This window comes from Xiphias gladius, chromosome 16, assembly GCF_016859285.1.
Source record: "Xiphias gladius isolate SHS-SW01 ecotype Sanya breed wild chromosome 16, ASM1685928v1, whole genome shotgun sequence".
NCBI lineage: Eukaryota > Metazoa > Chordata > Actinopteri > Istiophoriformes > Xiphiidae > Xiphias > Xiphias gladius.
Genome location: NC_053415.1, coordinates 27,086,698 through 27,107,210, shown reverse-complemented (window position 1 = coordinate 27,107,210; position 20,513 = coordinate 27,086,698). Strand labels below are relative to the sequence as shown.

At 45.0% G+C, this 20,513-nt stretch overlaps 1 protein-coding gene across 5 annotated transcripts; it reads left to right on the top strand.

Moving 5' to 3' along the window:
• Nucleotides 1-935: 935 nt before the first annotated feature.
• Nucleotides 936-19,738, top strand: rubcnl (rubicon like autophagy enhancer). Of its 5 annotated transcripts, XM_040149346.1 has the most exons (17): nucleotides 941-1,387; nucleotides 3,166-3,280; nucleotides 4,486-4,903; nucleotides 7,831-8,105; nucleotides 9,665-9,762; nucleotides 10,117-10,477; nucleotides 10,755-10,800; nucleotides 10,893-10,998; nucleotides 11,896-12,032; nucleotides 12,188-12,252; nucleotides 12,953-12,992; nucleotides 13,186-13,263; nucleotides 13,826-13,946; nucleotides 14,876-14,937; nucleotides 17,182-17,338; nucleotides 18,058-18,148; nucleotides 18,761-18,988. In XM_040149346.1, exons 2-17 carry the CDS (start codon nucleotides 3,166-3,168, stop codon nucleotides 18,871-18,873), a joined length of 2,283 nt encoding a protein of 760 aa, XP_040005280.1. In that variant the 5' UTR covers nucleotides 941-1,387; the 3' UTR covers nucleotides 18,874-18,988. The 5 variants fall into 5 exon arrangements, with proteins under 5 accessions (XP_040005277.1, XP_040005275.1, XP_040005276.1 ...); XM_040149343.1 differs by lacking the exon at nucleotides 18,761-18,988 and adding an exon at nucleotides 18,469-18,749 and having other exon boundaries at nucleotides 936-1,387; nucleotides 11,896-12,262; XM_040149342.1 differs by having other exon boundaries at nucleotides 938-1,387; nucleotides 11,896-12,262.
• Nucleotides 19,739-20,513: the final 775 nt, after the last annotated feature.

Below are 20,513 nucleotides of genomic sequence, written 5' to 3'. Positions count from 1 at the left end.
TGTGTGTGTGTGTGTGTGTGTGTGTGTGTGTGTGTGTGTGTGTGTGTGTGTGTGTGCGTGTGCGTGTGCGTGTGTGTGTGTGTGTGTGTGCGTGCTACAGTGAGAGAGCTCTGCTGGGGAACAGGGCTGCTGACTCATCTGATTACGTAACCAGCTTGCTTCAGCAGATATGCGGCGCTGATCACCGATTACATTATTTGTGCCGCGCGTTTGGGCCTGTACACCGTTGAGGACTATTCCTGACCTGGTACGCCAAACGCCCCGCGGACTAGCTCTGACGTTAACCCCAAACCGAGTCCTCAGCCACCCTGACGAGTGGACAAAACTTTTCCAAAAAAATTTGTCCCCTCGTTCTCTAGGTCAGAAACTGAAACTGGGCCTCACAAAGACGGACATTTAAGAACACACACACACACACACACAGACACACACACACACACACACACACACACGGGATGGTGCAGGAAGTTGGGGCGGTGTAATCTGGGTAATCTTTCATCACATGTAGCAAGGAATTTATCACATAAATGATAAGACGAGCTAATGTCTTATCATCGAGCCGGCCTACAGGCCACAGGCCCTGGGGCCCGAGCTGTCAGCTGGTCTTCGCCTGACCTGGTCCTCACCTGCGAAATATCCCGGAGGGAGACACAAAAAGACCAGGAAGAGACACAAGGCACCACAAGCAGACGCAACACGGCGGCAGATGATGCAAATGCACGGTTTCTGGTCTTTTCGTGTCTCCCTGGGTCTGGGAGTCTCGCTCCTCTGTGGTAGGGGGTGGGGGGGCCCTTTACATGCCTGTGACCCGGAGCTAAACCGAACGCACTCGAACTTCCACTCTGTGTGAAACTTCCTCTTTCTTGGCGCCCAGCTGCCAGCTGACGTGACAGCCATCAGTCAGCTGGCCTGAGATGCTTCATGGGAAACAGTTCTGCAGAACGAAGACTTGCGCTGCTGTAGCTTTTATTTCCTTCGTAACATAAAAACTGTCGGCTGAGCACGTTCACTGCGAACAACCCCGGGTTTCTCTGATTCTAATTCTCTTAACTCTTATGTTACTTTGCATCAAACATGGTTTTCTCCACAGGAAGAAGTAAATTAAGAAGAAGTACACAAAGATAAAAGCCTGTCGTTAAGGATCGTTCCAGAGAAATGAGAGGTAAACATTAGACCCGGGGATATCTGCGTTGTGCAGTGTACGAGTCCTCTCAGTTCTCGGGAGAGACACTGCTGACTGCTCAGCCACAGAAGGCACAAACAACTGTTGAATAAAGGAAGTGCTGATAACCAGCTGCCTCTCTTCCTTTCTCTGTGTCACTTTCTGACGGATGCAGGCTGGTCTCAGTGCCTCCGGCCCCTGGCAGGTTTAGGGCTTCACAAAACGGTGAGTCCTTTTGATTTGCTTCGGGGTTCCTCAGGTGTTCCTACTCGGGTTTTTGTTTTTTTTTTCCAGTGCTGCTCCGCTCTCGGGTCCAGTGCGGTTTGCTTTCACTAAGATCGGAGGCATCTCGGGGCGGTTCGAGACATTATCACTTACAATCAGAGAAAGCTTCTGCACTCACACAGGAAGCTCCGGTGGGTGTTTTTAAGTGAAGCCGCCTCCTGAAGTGCAGACCAGTGAGTTTATATCAACATGTTAAAACCCAATTTTACTCAGGTTTTGGGGTAAAGCTGTTCTCAGTCTTCGAGTCTTTAAAACAGTTAAAAAAAAAAAAAATAGTTGTTCAAAGTTTTGGGGAAAATTTAAATTCTGAAAAATGGAAATCCAGATTTCTGCATTAGCGTTAAAATATTAGTTGCTGCTTTTTCCCTTTCTTCTCCAACAATCTGAGATTTTTAAACCCACATATTACGTTTCTCAAGGGAGAATTTTTGTTATCGCTTCTCGTTAAGAGGATACAGAGTCTCCTGTGATTAATGAAAGGATTATGTTGCACTATTACTTGGTAACGGGCTACTTAGAACTGAGGATAACAGAGGAGGTTCAGAGGAAACGACTGCAATAGGAAGAGGCAGTCTGTGATCAGTGAGCTGGATATTTCGGTTTCATCGAAGGTTTTCTGAGCTTCTAAGTTCTGCCAAGAAACTGTCGCTTCAGTAAAAGTTGGTGTAACCCTTCCAAAACTCAGGGGAGAACGCTGCAGCTAGACCAGATCTAACCGTACGGTTTCAGCATCTCTACTTTGTGTTTAAGAGAAGATTTTTTACTGTAAGATGTTAAAGATGTTAAAGCCAGAAATCCCCCAGCAGGTGGGCGTCCCAGGTTGAGGTTAACAGAAGCAGTTTCGAATCTGGAACCAGGAGAGGGAACTTAGATCTTCATTTCCCTTTAAACCTTTTTAAAAACAAATTCTTTTACTTACGCTAGCTTAAATAATTTCACAGCCACATTACACACAGTACTTTTATTATGGCCCTACTCTTTTTACTTGATTGATTCATGGGGTAATAAAATACTTTTATTAGCAATAGTCCCGGGCGAAGAGGCTGCAGTGGTTTGGGTCAAACATTTCAAGCGGAGGACGACGTGCTTTCCTCTCATTGTCGCTCACAGGTTCGAACTCCGCTGTATCAAAGTGCTTCAGTAGCAGTGCTGCCTTGCACAAGTGCAGATCCTGTCTGTGACGCCACATTTCTTGACAAACGTCTGTGATTAAGTGTTGGTCCACACTGGGAGTGCCGGTGGCGGATCTGAAATGCTGCAACCGCCAAAATCTGTACAACCTTCAGACTCTCTGAAATACCTTCAGACATGAGGGCTCATGTCCATAATCACGGGCCTTCGAACACCAGTCTGATCTCATCTATCGCCCTCATTTTCGGACTTTTGACTTTGAAGGGGCTTAAAGTTGCTATAAGTTGCTTTATGATCCTGACCAGCAGGAATTACGGCAGCAATGATAAAACTTGCTGCGCTCGTCTCCAAACAGAAAAAAGGATGAAAGGTGAACTTTAAAAGTCACACATCTTAATAGATGGCAAAATAAATTGCTGCTACCGATGAGCTACCTGTAGAGGTATGTACTTGATTGTTATGGATGGTTTTGAATTCTTTGAGGGGGGTGAGATCTTTACTGATAGCTGTTGACTCAGCGCTCAGGAAGCGGCGTTGCGCCAGGGGGTTTGCACCAAAGCCGCTCTCATTGGGAAACTCTTCTGCAGATGGGAACCTGCAGGGGCACGTCGTCCTCTCCCTGCAGATCCAGATGCGTCAGCTGGCGCGTGGACTCGCCGACAGAGTCACCGACGCCTGTCACTACAGCTCCGACTGCTACGGGTAAGATCCGCCACGTGCACACAGCTCTGACGCACCTTTGGGGTTATTTACAACTGCAGCCACGCAGGAAACATCAGAGAGCAGCGTGAAAAACCCCTAAATAGAGAACCCAGCAGGCCTCCTGTGCTCAGGGAAACGTTACATTGAATTCTTAAACGGTGCCTTTATTGACCTCAACTGAAGGAGAAACAGGTTATTCATCATATAACTTTTATTATTACTATTACTATGGGACTGGTACGTGACATTTCATTGTGTTACTTATCTCACTATATAATCATACTACATTACTAATTATGTTATTATCGTATTTTATTTTATATTCTGTTTTATTTCAGTCATACATATTTCATAGCATTGTATTATTGTTGCAAATATATATACTTTATATATAAATGTATACTTTATTTATTATTCCTACTCACATGTGTAAACTCACACTTAATGTTATGTCTCGTTCACACATCGTGGCTGTCGGCGGTTTTACTGGATACCAGTCTATTGTCTGTTGTAGGTATTGTAATGTAAGTGATGCATACGAGCTCTTTAGTGTCAACTCTGTCATTTCTTTAATTTCTTCTTTTCATTTAGCTCATTTAAATATTTCTTCACATAGTTTCTCACCACGTAGTCGGTGTCAGAGCTGCTGTAACCTGTGAATTCACCCCCTGGTGGTCAAATAGTCTCATACCTTAGGTTGCTGCTCTTATCTATGCGATGCAGCTGGTTTTGTTCCATCTTTTCCTGCTGTGGCACTTGATTTTCTAAACTTATATTTTTGTCTGAGACTCTGAGCCTTTATTTGCAATTTCTCCTGCATAGACTGTGTTTTCTTTCCTTTAGTAAGAGGTCTCCCCGTTTTCTTATCAGCTCCTGTTTTAACTTGCTGTTCATGCAAACTCGATGTTAATTCATTCCTGTAACTTCCACTTTGCCACTTTTCTAGCGCCGTTAAACTGCTGTCAGTGAAACTGGGAACTTTCTGCTCAGATGATTGTCACATTGAAAGCCTTCCAGCACCTCAAAGGACAAAAGTCCAGCTGCTCCTGGTTTTGCTTCTGACTGAGATATTTCTGGTCCAGACACCAGACCCGCTTATAAGAAACTCGCTCTCATCCAACAGCAACGACCGCTGAAATATGCATTGATAAAGATACCTTGTCCTCCTCTGTCTCCCTCCTCTTTCTTCCTGTGAACCTTTCCAGATGGATTTTCTCATCCAAACCATCAGTCAGCTGGTTCAGGATCGATCCCACTTCTCCTTCTGTCACCACCTGAAACCGGTGGAGGAGAATCAACATTTTCCCACCAACTTCCGCAGCCGACTTTCACGACGCGGACGCATGAGCTGGCCTCCGTACGTTCCCATCCCTCCCAGCTGAACCCGCGCTCCAGCTCTGACAAAGCCACTAATCGTTACGATGATCGGGGTGAGGATGATGGCGGTGACGAAGGCAGAAGCGGGAACCCGAGACCCCCAGAGGCTGAAAACAGGAGCAGGAGGGACCCGTCTCTTCTGCATCCAGAGGCTGAGAGGTTCCTGCTCCCCAGGAGCAGTCCCGTCATCTCCAGACGGCCCCTGTCCTGGCACGGAGAGGAAACCGACACGTCTACTCCACCCAGGTACCTGCAGTCCGCCCACCGCCGAGGGTTTGTGCCGTTCAGGTAACAGGGAGCGGAAACTTTTTGGATTTCTCGAACACAAAGTCAGGAAAAAAAAGAGTAAAGTAACACTGAAGTCACCTGCAGTAACCTCATGTGTCGATCTTTTATGGGACCGTAGGACTGTGGGACGGTTGGAGGGGGGGTCACAAAAGTGGGAGGGTTATGTTTTTTTTTTTTCTTTCGCCGAAGGGAGGGTCTTTACATTTCTTAATATTTTATGTTTCTCTTCAATTTCTTCCCCTTTTTGTCAAAATTTACTGTAAAAAAAAACCGAACTTGCCTTTTGTGTGCACCGTGCATCCGAAAGGTTTGTGTTGACGTAGGCAGCGGACAACAATCACGTGTCTGAATCATGGCTTCGTTTTTTTGGGGCCTGTCGGAGCAAAATGTCAGTTTTGAGAAACAGCTGATGTGAACCTCTAGTTAAAAGGACCGAACGTTATTCCGCATTACGACAGAACTACAGCACAGTTAAATACACAGTCATTTATAGAGTTAATCTGCACAATGATCATCATTTTCAGCACAAATGAATCTGTTACGGTCCCTAATGCGTCAAGAGAAATTGTGAGCTCAAGCCCCTCGGCAGCCGCAGCAGTAATATAGTGACAGTGCTAATACAATAACTATTCATTCATTCAGAAGCTCATTCATCCAAAATACAAAGCCGCTGGAAGGTGCCACTTCCGCTCTTAATGTGGGATTTGGACTCTGTAAAAACGATGGCTCCTTTAATCAGCACATAAAGCCTGAAGTCAGGCTCCGAAACCAAATACTAATAATCCTGGGGAGGATCTTGCTTCTTTAAAAAGAGGTCAAATATAAGGTAACCCCCCCCACGCCGCCCCAGCAATTTTCATACAGTCCCTCTGGGAATCCATTTACAGTCAGATGTCGGACAAAATCTGCTCAGAGCGCCTGTGACAGAGTCCATGTCTGTCTGTAACGGATGCACCATGCGGTCACCGATCAACAGAGAACGATTACGCCTGGTCACTGTGTTACCTGTCACTCAGGTGTTGCCTGTTCAGAGCGGTAAACTGCTCACGTCACAAAATGAGAGAAGAAGAAGAAGAAGAACTACAGCATAAGTCAAGTACAAATTCAACAAATAAAATAATGAAGAAAATGTATATAGAAAAGAAGAAAAGAAGAGCACGCGCAGTTTATGTCAAAGTGTTTAGTGTAAAATATAACGTGCAGTGTAATAATATACACACACACACGATACAATATAAAACCAAACTATGGGAAATATATAGAAGACATAGAGAACAGTACTATGGTAAAAAATACTACTAATATTAGTAGTAATATAGCATTATAATAATATTAATAAATGCCTGTTTCTCTTTACAGTTGAGGTCAATAAAGGTCACTATTTGATATGTATATGGTCTGTATTCAGGTTACCATAGCGACACTATGGATTTATCTGTGAGTCACTTGGTTAAAGCATCTTTTAAAATATTCTGCCGTGAAGTGTTTGGTGCCGGTGAGGCGTCGCTTTGACATCACCACCGGGTGGCGCCACAGCACATCCTAAACACAAGGGCTTCAACTGACTGGATGAAAACAGCCGGTTCTGCTCCTGGAGTTGGATCATGTAACGTGAATGTCTGACCACTCGCCTGCGCACAGTCAAGGCCCAGGTGAAGGCCTGACGTCCCCACTAACCCGACCTCACCGCACCTGACTCGCAGTCTTTGATCCTCGACGGTTAATGTCCCGAAAGTCGCGTGGTAGCCTCCAGGCTTCGAGGAAACAGGAGATGAAACATTGAATAGAGAGGCTTTGTCAGTTTTTACTGTTTTTATTCTACTTTCCTGTTAAGGCAATAGGCCTCAATACTTTACATACAGTGAAGAGTCCTTAAATCCACTATGTGCAATCTCTGTTGCTTTCAGTGTTAAAGCCATTTTTACCGTCACACACACACACAACAAATTACATTTTCATCACGACTGAATCACGGCTTCAGTCTGACAGAAAAAGGGAGATCTGATGCAGGAGTATGGAAGACAGCTTATTCTTTCTCCAGTTGTGACCCGTTCTTCTCTCAATGCCGCTGGGAGTCAAGACGACCTGATCGTTTCAGATCGTTTAAATGTCTGTACAGCACAGGTTCATCATAGCAGATGTTAGAGCTGACTCAGTAACACCCTTCACAGTGCACACGCTTCAACTGTCTCCGATAGACATCACACTTCACTCCTTGTTTTTTACATTTATAATATTCAGTTAAAACCTTTTCAGTGCTTCAACTTCAACTGCTTCAAGTGTTTTTTCAATCTCATGTGCAAGAAATTTATATTTTTTATAACATTTTAATCCTTTTACAGCGTTGCATCGGAAATTTTCAGCATATGTAAGCACACTTAGAAAATTCACTTCAGAAAATTTTTAATTTTCTAGTTTAAAATGTCGCTAAATTATTTTTTAAATGTTTCATTGGCTTCCTCTCTAGCAGGTTTTCTTTCTATTAAACCTGCGATAACTGACATTTTTTTGTACACAACACTGATATTTCATCTACTGTAAGTTGATATGTTGAACTTGTTAGCAAACATTTGTTTAGCTCTGGTTTTGGTCTCCACCAGCTCCTGAGGGAAACATCTGGCTCTTTAGCTGCTAAATGCTCCTCCATGTTCACCAGCTGGTCTCTGACTGTGTCTGTCAGCTCCATAAAGCTGAGGGGAGCTGCAGGTTCAGATGATAATTCTCTGGAGGTTCATCACCACCAGAGACTCCTGAACATTAATAACTGTTTGCATATTTTCATCTGATATATTGTTATTGCAAAATATTGGTTAGAGCTACTTTAAGTGTTTTCATCACTTCTATATCTGTTTATTTGACTAAAGTGAAACATTACTTCTTTCTAGCCGGGACTCCCCGTCTCCTGCTTCCGGTTCACTGTCTCTGGATCACCTTGGACGCCTGACAGTCGCCAGCCTGGAGGATCTGGGATCCAAACCGAGCTCCGGTCGGCGCTCACACCGGCTCCAGGAGGAAAAGAAGCAGCGCTGCGTGTCAGTCTCATCAAATCTGAACCATTTCCTAATCTCTCTGTTCCACCTACCCTTCAGTGGCCAAGAGGGGTCGGCCGAGGAGCGCAGACGGCGGCATCTAACCAGCTGTGACGGCCCTCACACACCAGGTAGACTAGCATCAAGTATGACAGGTGTATCCACCGTGTCTAGAGCTGCTGGGTTTGCATGCACAGACACACCTGTTATTTCTGACTGAGTCTGACAAAGCTGAGGATACAGATGACAGCAGTTGGTGTCGTCAATGGTGACCCCGGCACCTCAAGCTTTATCTTGAACCACGAGCAGCAGCTACTTTTCCAGGCACGGTGTTGGCCTCTCAGACGGAGCTCGTTTTGGGTTATCTGGCTTCGCTAGACCAGCGTTGTGATTCTGGATGAGCGGCCCCGCAAAGCCGGTTACCACCTGGCTCTGTTAACAACGGGTTTAATCAAAATGGTGAATGTCAAGCAAAGCCGAGCTGCTGAAAATAACAAAGTCTACATAAAAGACAGAATAGGTAGTTTGTCAGTGACTCTCAAAACGACCCACATTCTGGTTTGTCACTTTTATTGTCAGGGTTCAGTTAGATTTGGAAAAATTAAACCACTTGGTTACTTGGATACAATAGTTGAAGAAAGATGGAGGTCATGTTCAAGGCTAAATAATCTTGGTAGAAAGCAGGACACAGGTCTCTCACAGGTCTCCTGTATTGAATCAAGCATCTTGTGAACAGCGTCACTGTGCGAGGACAGTTACTCTCAACTTTACTGTGGAAAATGTAAACTTGGGTTGTTGAAGTACTTTCCACGGTATTTTTCTGGGTACACTTTCCGGGTACAACACGTTCTCCCTCACGTACGGACACTTGGTCAGGACCCCTCTAGTGTCACTTCTTAACGTACTCCTACCCCTTTAGTGTCCGTTTCTTCAACGTGCAGCATGAATGAAGCCCGGTTAGGTTCAGACAACAACAAGTGACCTTTTTTTTATGCTGGTAGCGTAAGAAGACATCACTTGTTTGGGTTTGTGAACTGAAGGAGGCTGCCTAAGTCTTTTCATAGTGTATATTCTGTGAGAGCTGGAGAGGCTCGGCCAGAGGTTAAGAGGTGCTTGTACACAGGAATGCGACGTACTGCAAGCCCACCTCTGGACATGGGGATTTACTGCGTACCCATCTAAAAGCAGCCACCGCACACAATCTAGCAGAGTAAGGGTCTGTGATCTGTGCAGTTTACTGAGCCAGCTCTGGGGAAACATTAGTACCCCTGTAGAACATCACCAAGTCCGGGGAGAGGCGCTGGAGAAACTCATGGAGCAAACGTCCTTTGCCTCTCTGTCGCTCCACAACCCGTGAGCTTCGCAGCTTGTCACGCGACTACAGCTGTGGAGGAACCTTTAAACTCTGTCCACAAGAAAATAAATGTCTGAAGACGGTGACACTGACAACAGCTGCGAGCTAGAGGCTGAAACGTCTCCAGAAGGAGACAAGTGGTGGACGGATCCGGAGCCCGAGAGTAGCAATACTGCAATATAACGTTGATCTGTAAGGTGTATTTAAAGTCTCCAAAGTAAAAGTATGTCAGCAGCACTAGAACCCTTCTCACATTATACAAGTTCAATTGATTCCCCGTTGATCAAATGCAGCTCTAATCTTTTTGCATGTACGTGCATATGTGTGTTTTGTCAGGCGTCTCCACCTCATCTGAACACAGCAAACAGAGGAGATGCAGTGGTATCCCAGGGTTCTCTGCAGACGTCTTCAGGACCAGTTGTGAGCTGGAAAAGGTGTGTTACCAACGTTTGTCACAGTCTCCAGTACAGTTGCAGTTTTTTTGGGGGTGTTTTTAGTACATTATGGACGTAAGAATGGTAAATATCAACATTTCCAGTTATTAGGTTTAAATTAAACACAGGTTCATTCAGGTTCACTTTTTAACACAACAAATACATGTCTTGACTTGGGAAACGTCAGACCTGGATTAGAGGATGGACACAGCTTCATGTCTTGATCTGAGAATATGCAAATGATATCCGTCTTCTTACCGGAGCGTTATCGGCTTAAATACCCTCAGCAGCGCTGATGGTTACGATGATGAGCAGCTGTCTCGCCGGTTTATCTGCGAATGACCTTCTGTGCAGGAAAACGCTCATTTCATTGTGGTGGACATGGTGCTGGAGGTGCTGGAAGGCGTGAAGTGGACCCTGGGCTTCGACCAGTGGACTTCCACGATGGACGCACGCGCGTACAGGAGCTCTGCGGAGGACAGTCCCACGCGTGAACACCACGAACAGGGGCGTGAAGCGAACGGACACACACAGAGCGGTGCCGACGGAGGCGGCAGTAAGAGCAGACGTTCAGATAAGACATCACACAGACGCACGCGCTCCGCTTACCTGTGCACAAACCAACACACACAGGAAGAGGAGGCCACAGGGAACGATGGGGCTGAACGTCAACCAAAGACCTTCTCTGTCCTCTGCGCTGACAGTGGATTTGAAGGTAAAATGACGTTCTGCGTTAGTAAAGCTACGCAACAGTTGAGTGTATCAATTATTCCATCTTTGGGTTTCTGTTCACAATGCACGTATTGAAAATGCACATTAAAAACTGTTGGCTGGAAACACACCTACTGCGGAATCTTTACAACATGAAGCACCTACTTGTGAGCTGCAGGAAAAACGGGGCTTTTTGGGTTAAAACACATCTGAACATTGTTAAGTGAGTGAGCGGGTGATTTATGACTCTCTGAATATCGTATTGTGTGTTTTAATTTCAGACTGTGGAGGAGACACTGCACCGACACCAAAGGATTCTCTCAGAAAGTAAGAAACACAAACCCAGCACACAGACGTAAGCGCCTACCCGCACAGTCTCCAAATCCCTCTGAGTCAGTCTGTGGTGTCCCATCATGCAGTGCAGAGCGGCTGGCCGGGCGGCTGGTGCTGGACTTCAAGAGGAGCTGGTTTCCTTCCCACGGGCCTCGGCGGGGACGGCAAAGCCTCCGTAGCTCACTTCAGGAGGTGGGAGCGCGCACGACGACCGAGTCTCACCCGCTTTGAGAAGTGTTTTTAGTCTAGTGTGTGGGAAGCACCGCAGCGACAAGATGAGGGGCGCTGGTGGTGACTGTGTGGGGGGAGGGGGGATGGGGATCCCTTGCAAGCCGCCGGTGTAACAAAGAGATCTTTTTAGTGCATTATGTAGGTCGTACTTGCTGTGTGATTGTGATAATCAGGTACTGGACTCCAGTCGGCCCATCGACTTTACACTGGGATGAAACCACACCCATAAAAATGGCTTTTCTAGACTCTGGGAAAGTTTTACAAATATAAAACCTCCGTGTTTTAAAATTTACATCGCAAAGAGTCGGAACCGACCATGTTTGCAGTCGAACGTGTCCTGTCAAGAGTATTAGAGAAGTCTATGGGGAAAATTATTTTGGGGTCAGTACTGCAGTTGACCACTGGGGCAGGGCTGGTATCCAGCTTTCTTAATACCGATGCTCCGGGCTGCACATTCATGGCCCCCGGAGGATGAATCTCACTGTCCTTCTCGATTCCCCAACCTTAAATCTGGAGCCACCGACACGCCAAAATGTTACCGCTTCTCCTGCAGTTTATGAACGAAGGTGACCGTTAAATCAAAACTGAATTCCTGCCAGAATTTACTCGTACGTTAACATGCCAACAGGCCAAATGGGTGCCACCACGCTTACGATAATGTGGGGCAGCGGTGACCTGAAGATTAGAAGATGTAGGTGATGTTATAACCGAGGCTGTAAGAGAAGAGAGAAATCCGTCCGCTGCTTCAGACCAGTGTGTAACATTTGGCTAACCTTCGTCTGCTGTACCCAACCACGACACGCGGTCTCGAGCTGCAGGGGCCATGAACTTTCCCTACTTTGTCTCTGTTGTCGTAAGCTGCCAGGTACTGGAAGCGTGGCGGTGAGCGGCGGCAGCCTGGAGGAGGAGATCCGACTGAGGACCAGAATGAGAGGATCCCTGAGCTGGGCACCTCCTTGCTTCCAGATCATCTTCACCGTTCAGCCGACACTCAGGTCTCCATCACGTCTGACGAGACTCAAAAACACTGAATACAAATACAAGGCAGGGAGACAAAAGGAAGGAAGAGACGAATGCCTGAGGTGCTGTAGCGGATGGATAGGTGGATGTGTACGTTCACACTTGACTGTTGGTGTGTTTCCTCCTCCAGACGCAGTGAGGTACTGGCCTTACAACACTTCCTGTGTGCAGGCTGTGGGACAGAGGTGGAGCCCAGTGAGTGCTGGTTTGTAAAGATAAGACTGAGAATCAAACATTTCTGAACTGCGGGGGGATTTGTGATTTGTGAGGGATGTTTAATCCCGGTTAAACTCTCGACTCCACGGGAGGCCGAGCCAGGCAGGTAGAACTTGCTCCCACCAAGGGGACATCCAGACAAGACGAGAGTCGGCCGCAGTCGCTCCACGATGTTAAAGAGATAAAAGGGAAATTAAACAACCTACTGAATGTCGACCGGGAATATTAAAATGAGGAATTGACGAATGCAAATAGTAAGAAACTTGAATGCAAAATCTGAAGCCACTGGTTGTAAACATCATGTCCGATCCAAAGCCACTTGCATCTTGCAAGTTGTCGTGTTGATTACTGTAGGTTTTGTCCTGTGACCCTTCCACTGAGCTGTGCCGTTGTCATTTCATTCATTTCGTTTAAAAGGAAAGCATCCATCTTCCGTTGCCTGTTCTCTTGAAGTGAATTAATTACGGCCTCATTTTGCCCTGTACCAAAGGGAAATAATCCTCCATAGAAATCATTATTGTCATCGTTGTGCAATGGTCAGGGTTAAGAAATGTCACGTTATCTCACAGTGTTTGTTAAACTAAACCCGGCCTCGGACTCTCCCTGACGCCTTCACACAGTCACAAGACAATATTCGCCAGAGGTACCAGCTGATAACAAACTCTCTCCCTGCCACCAGGGTACATCAAGAAGTTGCGGTACTGTGAATACCTGGGCAGGTATGTAGAAGGATTCGCCGTTATCGGCGTAGTAAGAACTGTTTTCTCGATAATAGTATGATTCGTTTACAGTAGAACCCAACTGTGCTTTCTTGTAGCCTGCAGGGCTTCAGGACTTCAACTAAACCTTAAGCTCCGTACTAAATGAAGCGTTAATTTGATTAATTTGAGTTCATTCTTATGAATCTGGCAGGTATTTCTGTCACTGCTGCCACGGTGGCTCCGAGGCTGTGATTCCTGCTCGAGTTCTGTCCTGCTGGGACTTTGGCAGGTAAGAAAATCGCTACGAATTTCATACGTGAGATAAGTTCTGGTATCGTCATTGATGTTGAGACAGAAACAAACAGGCTCAATGTTGACGCAGCTGCTACTGAAACCAGTGAGCCTGTTGTTATGACAACTAGGAATAGAATGAATTCGACTGGTTTTATTGGAGTTGGTTGATTGACGGATTAGTCAATGACCAGAAGATGAACTGGAAACAGTTTTGATAATTGATTTGATTAGTTTGAGTATTGAACATTCTCCGCTTCCTGCTCCTCGCGTGTGAATGTCTCGTTGTTTCCTTACAACTGTAAAACCGGTCGCACAAAACAAAACACCAGAAGACTGATGAGCACTTTTCTCCAAATTCTGACATTTTATCAGCCAAGCAATTAAATCGATTATTGAGGAAAACGATCAACAGATTAATGGACTGCTGCTGTCACCTCAGTTTAAGTGCTATCGTTCATATAACAGGGTATAAACATGAATGAATTCAGGTGTGAAAAGGGACCTGGACGCATGTTTTACTCTCGATGAAATGTGTCAGGATCCTGTTGGCATTGCAGGTACCCGGTGAGTGATTTCTCCAAGCAGCTGCTGGATTCGGTTTGGCATCAGCCTCTGTTTGACCTGAGCTGCCTCGGTAAGACGGTCCGCAGCAGAGTGAAGGAGCTGGACAAGTTCAGGGTGAGTCAGAGTCACGAAACCGTTGTTATTATTATAATGGTTGTTATCGACAGGATAAAGAAACAAGAACGGATTTTTGTCGTGTGCGCACAGTGTGATGAGATGTCAAACTAATGTCTAGTATTGGTTTCTTAGCTTTCTGAATTTCATGACACAGTCAGTTCACCCTACAGACAGTTCCATAGGTTCACCCCCACATATGCACTTTAAAAAAAAAAAATTTAAGCTCGTCCGTGATTTTTTAAACAGGATAAAACTGCAAATTAGTATTTTTTCATTACTGCTTAATCTGCCACTTATTTTCTTTGATATGATTATTAAAAAACGTCTCAACGTCAGTAAATATCTCGTTTTTGTTCACCCAACAGTCCAAAACCCTGAAATATTCAATTTACTATATTGTAAGACCACGAAAAGCAGTAAACTCTCACGTTTTTTTTCATTTTTGGGAATTTTTGCCCAAAATTGACTTAAAAGATTAAGTTTAAGATTATAGAGATAGTTTAATTTTAATTGACTGACTGATCGTCTAATCGTTGCAGCTCTACTTTAAAGTGATATTTTCTGTCTTTTTTTTGCAGACGTGTTTTGAATTTTCGAATCCTTACACGTCTCAATCGTTTTTTACCTTTGCACATGTCGCCAACGCATCCCGCGGCTCATACTGTATATACCGCATAAAGAAAGGAAGAAGACAACAGCTGGACCTGCTCAGAAAGCCTGAGAGCTCAGCAGCCGTTGAGTGCGTTAGGAAAAGGGGGCAAACCTCCACTGATCTGTCGCCAGTAAAAGCTTGCTGACTTCACTTTTCAGTGGGTCCAAAATGGGTCTCAGCAGCTGAGATTCATTCAACTGTTTGCTTCACCATTTCTGTGAACTCTCCTTTGTTCCCCCCGCCCTCCTACGGTTGCCCCTCATCTTTCCTCCAGGAGCTGCAGGGTAAACTGCTGGGCATCAAGAAGCTGCTGAACGCCTGCAGATTAGCTGGAAGGTAGAACATTTTACTTTCTCTTACACTTTCACTCTGCAGACGGTGCTATAATACTGTATCTAATGTGTAAATATTATACATGTTTTTTTTAATTTGTAAGCTACTGCAGAATGGCAAACTTGACTTAACTCAGGCATATCACATCAGGTTCATCGTCTAATATAATGCTTTTATAAAGCCAGTGTGTGGATTTATATGCCATCCTTTTACGCCATCCAGCGGCTGTGTGAGAAAGGACACAGCAATGGCAGACGGCAGCGACGCATGCCGCTGTTTGGCGGACACACACCCGACAGCCGAATCGTCTGACAGATGCTGCAGTCACAGCAAAATGCAGTAACTTTACCCCACAACAGTTATTATGGCACGAGCGACGAAAAGTATAAGATTGGAGGCTTAAATGTAAAAGAGGAGATATGAATAAAGTAAAATAAAATAAATAAAAAGTGCAAAAATAGAAGAAAAACAGAGGTTAAAAATAGAGTATTTGTGAGCCACCAAAGGGAAATAATACCGTGAGGTGACGTAATGGGAGAAGAGGGAATAGCAGAGATGCAGTTAGGGCTGCAACCAATGACGATTTTCATTGTCCGTCAGTTTCTTCAATTAATCAGTTAATTGCTTATTCTATAAAATGTATTAAAAAATGTGAAAAATGTCCAAGGTGACGTCCTCAAATGTCGCGTTTAGTCCAACAGCAGCGCAAAACCCAAAGAGATTCAGTTTACACTGATATAAACCTGAGAAAAGCAGCTGATCCTCCCACTGGAGACGCTGAATTCAGACAATACGAGGCAGTTTCTGCTCGAGACGATTCACTGATTATCAAAATGGTTGGTGATGAATTCTTTGTCCATGAGACTGGTCCATTCAAATAAGTCGTCAGTTAATCGATGCATCTCTACGTTCAGTACAAATGCATCATTTTGCTTCACCTTGTGAACGGCTGTTGTCTGACCTTATCGGCTCTAGCGGGTGGTGCCGGAACGTTTGAGTCTCTCTTTCCCTCGGTCGTTAGCGGGTGCGGACCTGTAAATGTATCGAGTATTTTTAGTGTATTGAATTTTCTAGTATTTATTTACCTTTCTGGACAAAAATCTACCAACGGCTGTATGTTGCATAATGACAGTAGCAGAAATAAGAAATGATCTGGGGTTGGTAAAAGTATTTAAATCGAAATCCAAAACAATTATTAACGCTCAGAGGCACCGGTCGTTGTGTAATTTAACTCAGCTGCAGCAGCGAATCTCTCCAAGGTCTGTAGGCAGCGGGAATCAGGAGCGATATCCGCAGGGTAACCGGGTCTACGGTCTGGACCTTTGCTCGTGAACGAATCCGGCGGGCCCCAAAGCCCCGGTCGGTCTCTTTAGTATTCCTCGGCGTCCGGATCTGGAGATCGGCATGTTCGGAGGGCGTCGAAGGCAACGAGTCTGTACGAGAGCTGGTGTCGGCGGCCGAGTCAAGTATGTGGGTTTTGGACGGGTTTGCAGTACTGAACGGTCTCGGCGCATTCAGCTATGGTACAGTAGCTCCAGTCACTACCGGCGCCGCTTAAAGCCAAACGCTGTCCCACATTACTCAAGTGGGTTTTTAACAGTGATTCAGGTTGTAACGCTTCCATGTAAGTGGCTGACGGTTGGTTTGGTGACATATAAAAGGCGAGTAGACGGGAGAAGGTGAGAGCTTTTGTCAGTGTCGGACTTCGGGCTACCTCCTGGAGGCAGTTTGTACCAATGTAAACTCAATTCGTATTGAACTTGCAGAAATACAGGTTTGTTCACTTTTGGCCAAGACCACTAACAGGCCCAAAATACCATTTAAATAGAAACCATTGCAGCTAGTGCATCTGGTCCATTAAGGACGTTTTCAAATAACCTTTCCAAAACAAGGTAGAGCCGCCCTATGACATCCAGTCCAGCCACCGAGGCCCCGCCTCCACTGGTGGCTGATGTAGACCCGGCTATATGTGTATTTTTTGTTCTGTCACCTTAGTCCTTTTTTTTTGAACGCAGTTATTGGAGCAGTGTGAGCTTTCCTAATTGTTTCCTGTGATGCTCTTTTTTTTTTTTTCCAGTGTCCTAAACTGCTTTGTCTGTGTTGAATTGTTATTGCAGGAAGTTCTGGAGAGGATTCAGACAGCCTGTCCAGCATGAACTAAATACTCAACTTCAACCAAAAAAACTGGATGTTTGTCATCCAGAGAAAACCGTTTTCATGTGACCGTGTCCTCTGCTTGTGTCCCAGGGCCATGACTGAGTTTGAACAGCTTCCGTCTCACCTGATCATCGAGCGGCCACACCTGTTCTCCATGGACGACCTGTTGAAGGTGAAGAGGGGTCAGCTCGCGGCGCAGGCCAGAGAGGCGCTGAACTCCGCCATCAACCATGTTGAAAACTGTGAGGTCAGTCTGCAGCACTGTGTGGGACGGCTTTTTTTTTAATCTGGAAAATACACACGGTTTAAAGTATCTCTAGTGCAGGATATCATTATCGTCCCTTATCATCGTGGTAGGAAATACAGAATGTCTGCAGATATTTTAAATGGTTATCATTGGCCCAAAAATCAGACGAAGTTTTTCCTGGACAAAGTCAAAGTTCCACAGCGATGGCTTAAAAACAACACTGCTAATTTAATGGAGTGGCAGAAAAACTTGAAAAGGCCTGTTAAAACATGGACTTTTTTTTTAGCTATCTCACAGGAGATTTCTGCATTTCAGTAGTTGTCTCTACTTTTCTCACCGGTTGGAATCAGGAGGGACTCGGTAAGAAAAAGGCAGTGTCGAGTATTTTCCATTAACAGTTGGTGGGTTGGGTCAGTCGAGTCTGATCACGTTGTCAGGGGTCTTAAAGGGTCTTTTTCTGTTGATCAGACTCAAAAAAGTCCCATTGAATCTACTTTGATTCAGTGTTTATGACAAGGAAGCACGAAAACCTCCAGGGGGGGGGTGAATACCGGGACTTTCTAGCCCCTGTGTCCCACAGCCTTCCCCTGGACTTTCACAGAACTGTGTCATTAGGTCGTATTTATTTTTTTGGTACCCGACATTTTCGGATAAAAACAACAGACGCTGTGGAATCAAGCCTCTGCGTTTTGACAGTTTTTCCCGCTTCTTTCACGCAGCTTTGTCTGGCGCGAGGTTTTATCTGCGAGTTCTGCCGAGAACAAGATGTCATCTTTCCCTTTCAGAGCGACACATGTAGGCGCTGTCCAGGTAAGCGCAGACGAATGCTGGTTACTTTTAAACTAAAGTGCACGCGCAACTGTAAAATGGAGGCAAGTATGCAGTGAGAACATAAACCTAATTCAGACAGAAGTAATATCCCAGTGGGAGGTGGGTGATAAAAGAGTCCTACAACAAAACATTTTAGACATCTTGTTAATGCTCCGAATAAATCGTTTTCTGAATTGAGTTTGGTTTTCCGGCGCAATGACCAGTTTTTCGAATTTGAAGCAACACCAGCGGCAATTTCAAGCTGTCAAGTTGTTTCGTGTTTCTCTTCACACAATACGCAAACGCCACATGTACGTCAGGAGAGTCACTGGCCGCTGTAGACATTTGCCCGGGCAAGCTGTGACGTGATCCCCGCGTAGGGCAGCTACACTGGGGGGAAATAAGGGACCGAATCCCAAGATCTGTGAGGAAATGATACATCCTCGGTTCCATTTGAGGCCAAACTGAGGCTACAGCTGTCAGAGTGTCATAAATCATGTGGGCATCTTCCAAATTATTAGTGTTTTTCGCTACAAAATTTCCTCAATGCCCTCGACGTACATGTAGCTACGGGAAAGATCAACTGTATAAATGCTGCCTCTCTCTTTACAGCTTGCAAGGCCTGCTTTCACAAACACTGCTTTGTGGAGAAGAACTGTCCAAAATGTGCACGGATCCAGTCACGGAAAAAGTGTCCAGATGGATCCATGGAGTGTGGCAGCTGAACGGCTGCAGCTCCGTGCCAAGATGGTTGATTTCTCTCTCTTGCCCTTAGCTCCGTTTCACATACAACACTTTTTTGTACCGTACATGAAATGTAAATGAATTTCTAGACTCAACCCCTCGTTCCTATTCAAATAAGGCTTCCTTACTAAAATCAGGGAAAACGAACTCACACTATTATGCTCCCGAATGGTTCACATTCCCTGTGTAAACAACAGATTGTCTGCTGTATTTTGTTTTGTTTTTTTTGTTTTTTTTGGGGGGGGGGGCTAGTTGAACGGGCAGTGGTGACACCAGGGCAAACACCGCCGGGTGCATGTGCTGTTTGGTGGAGTTGTGGGATCATACCGTCTGATCCATACGGTCAAACCAGCCGACGGTGAAGAACCGGGCGGAGAACAGGCCGCGGGACGCAGAGCAGTCACTTCCGAGGGTTTCTTTCATCGGAGGAAAATCAGATGTAGTGTCGGAGCGTTTGGTTGCTTACTTTGTAAAAAGTATAGCTCACTAGACAAGTCACACGATTCTGAAAATTACAGCGCAACCTGAATGTTAGTTTACATGGATGAATTCATCATTTTGCAGGATCTGTTTTTGTCAGGAAAGGAAACGAGGGAGACAGCTACAAACAAAGGTTCCCGAGCAGACCTGATCCGACGTGGTTCATGGTTGGACCCTCGACCCCTTACATCGCCTTTATTTTGAAATACACTTCCCAGCGGTGCAAAAAGTAGCCTCATTTTTAATTTTCATTGAATAAAATAAAAGTCTTTTCGATAATGTAACATTAAATGTTATTTCATATGAACATATGTTGATGTTTACAAGTCTTTTATAATAGAGCTCTGACAGAATAATAACTGTGGAAACAGGAAAATAAATTACAACAGAATTGAAATAAACTGAAAAGACATTTGGTTTTCGTCAGATTTCAGTTATTGCACGTTGAGCTGAGCCCAATTGGATCATCTGATCTGGTAACACTGGCGGTGACACTTGCAAGTGAGTTTTGTATCGTAGACCCCGGTAGCACCTGGAACTGGATTGTGTGTCACCTCACGAGCAGTGCTGAAATTTAGTTTCGGCGGTGATCTCTGATCATGAGAAAAACTGACAGTAACACATATTAATTAGTGAATTAGAGCTTTTCACACACACATGTAGGAACATTCACAAATGAGGCACTTCGGAAACCTGAACTCAATTTATTTAATTTACACGACTGTTTTAATAATATTAATAAAAGAAGACACGGTTCCATACATGGTAGACATACAACATAAAGATGTGTAACAATAATGAAAATAATAATAAAACTAATAATTCTAACAATAGGGTGAATAATAGTAAGACTAAATATAATAATAGATGATAACCATAATAATTTTAGCTGTGGGCGTTGAGCAGGATCATGGGGGCTGTAGGTGGTTTGCAGTCACAGATCCAGACTCTGCAGCACTAGGGACAGAAACAACTGCAGAAAGCGACAGGCGGAGAGAGGAGAGAGATGAGGAAGAGGAGGAGAGTGGAGAGGAAGAGGAGGAGAGAGGAGAGAGACGAGGAAGCCCAAAAACGACGGAAGAGAGAAGAAGTCAAGTTAGGAACGAGCACTGATGCCATATGAATGCGTACAGATGGAGAG

Bases quoted from the DNA above. Each gene is read 5' to 3' on its own strand.
- rubcnl (XM_040149341.1), top strand. From the start codon at position 3,166: ATGGGAACCTGCAGGGGCACGTCGTCCTCTCCCTGCAGATCCAGATGC. The intron at 10,801-10,892 runs GTAAGAAACACA...CCCATCATGCAG, and splicing joins CCAAAGGATTCTCTCAGAAA to TGCAGAGCGGCTGGCCGGGC. The intron at 12,993-13,185 runs GTATGTAGAAGG...TGAATCTGGCAG, and splicing joins TACTGTGAATACCTGGGCAG to GTATTTCTGTCACTGCTGCC.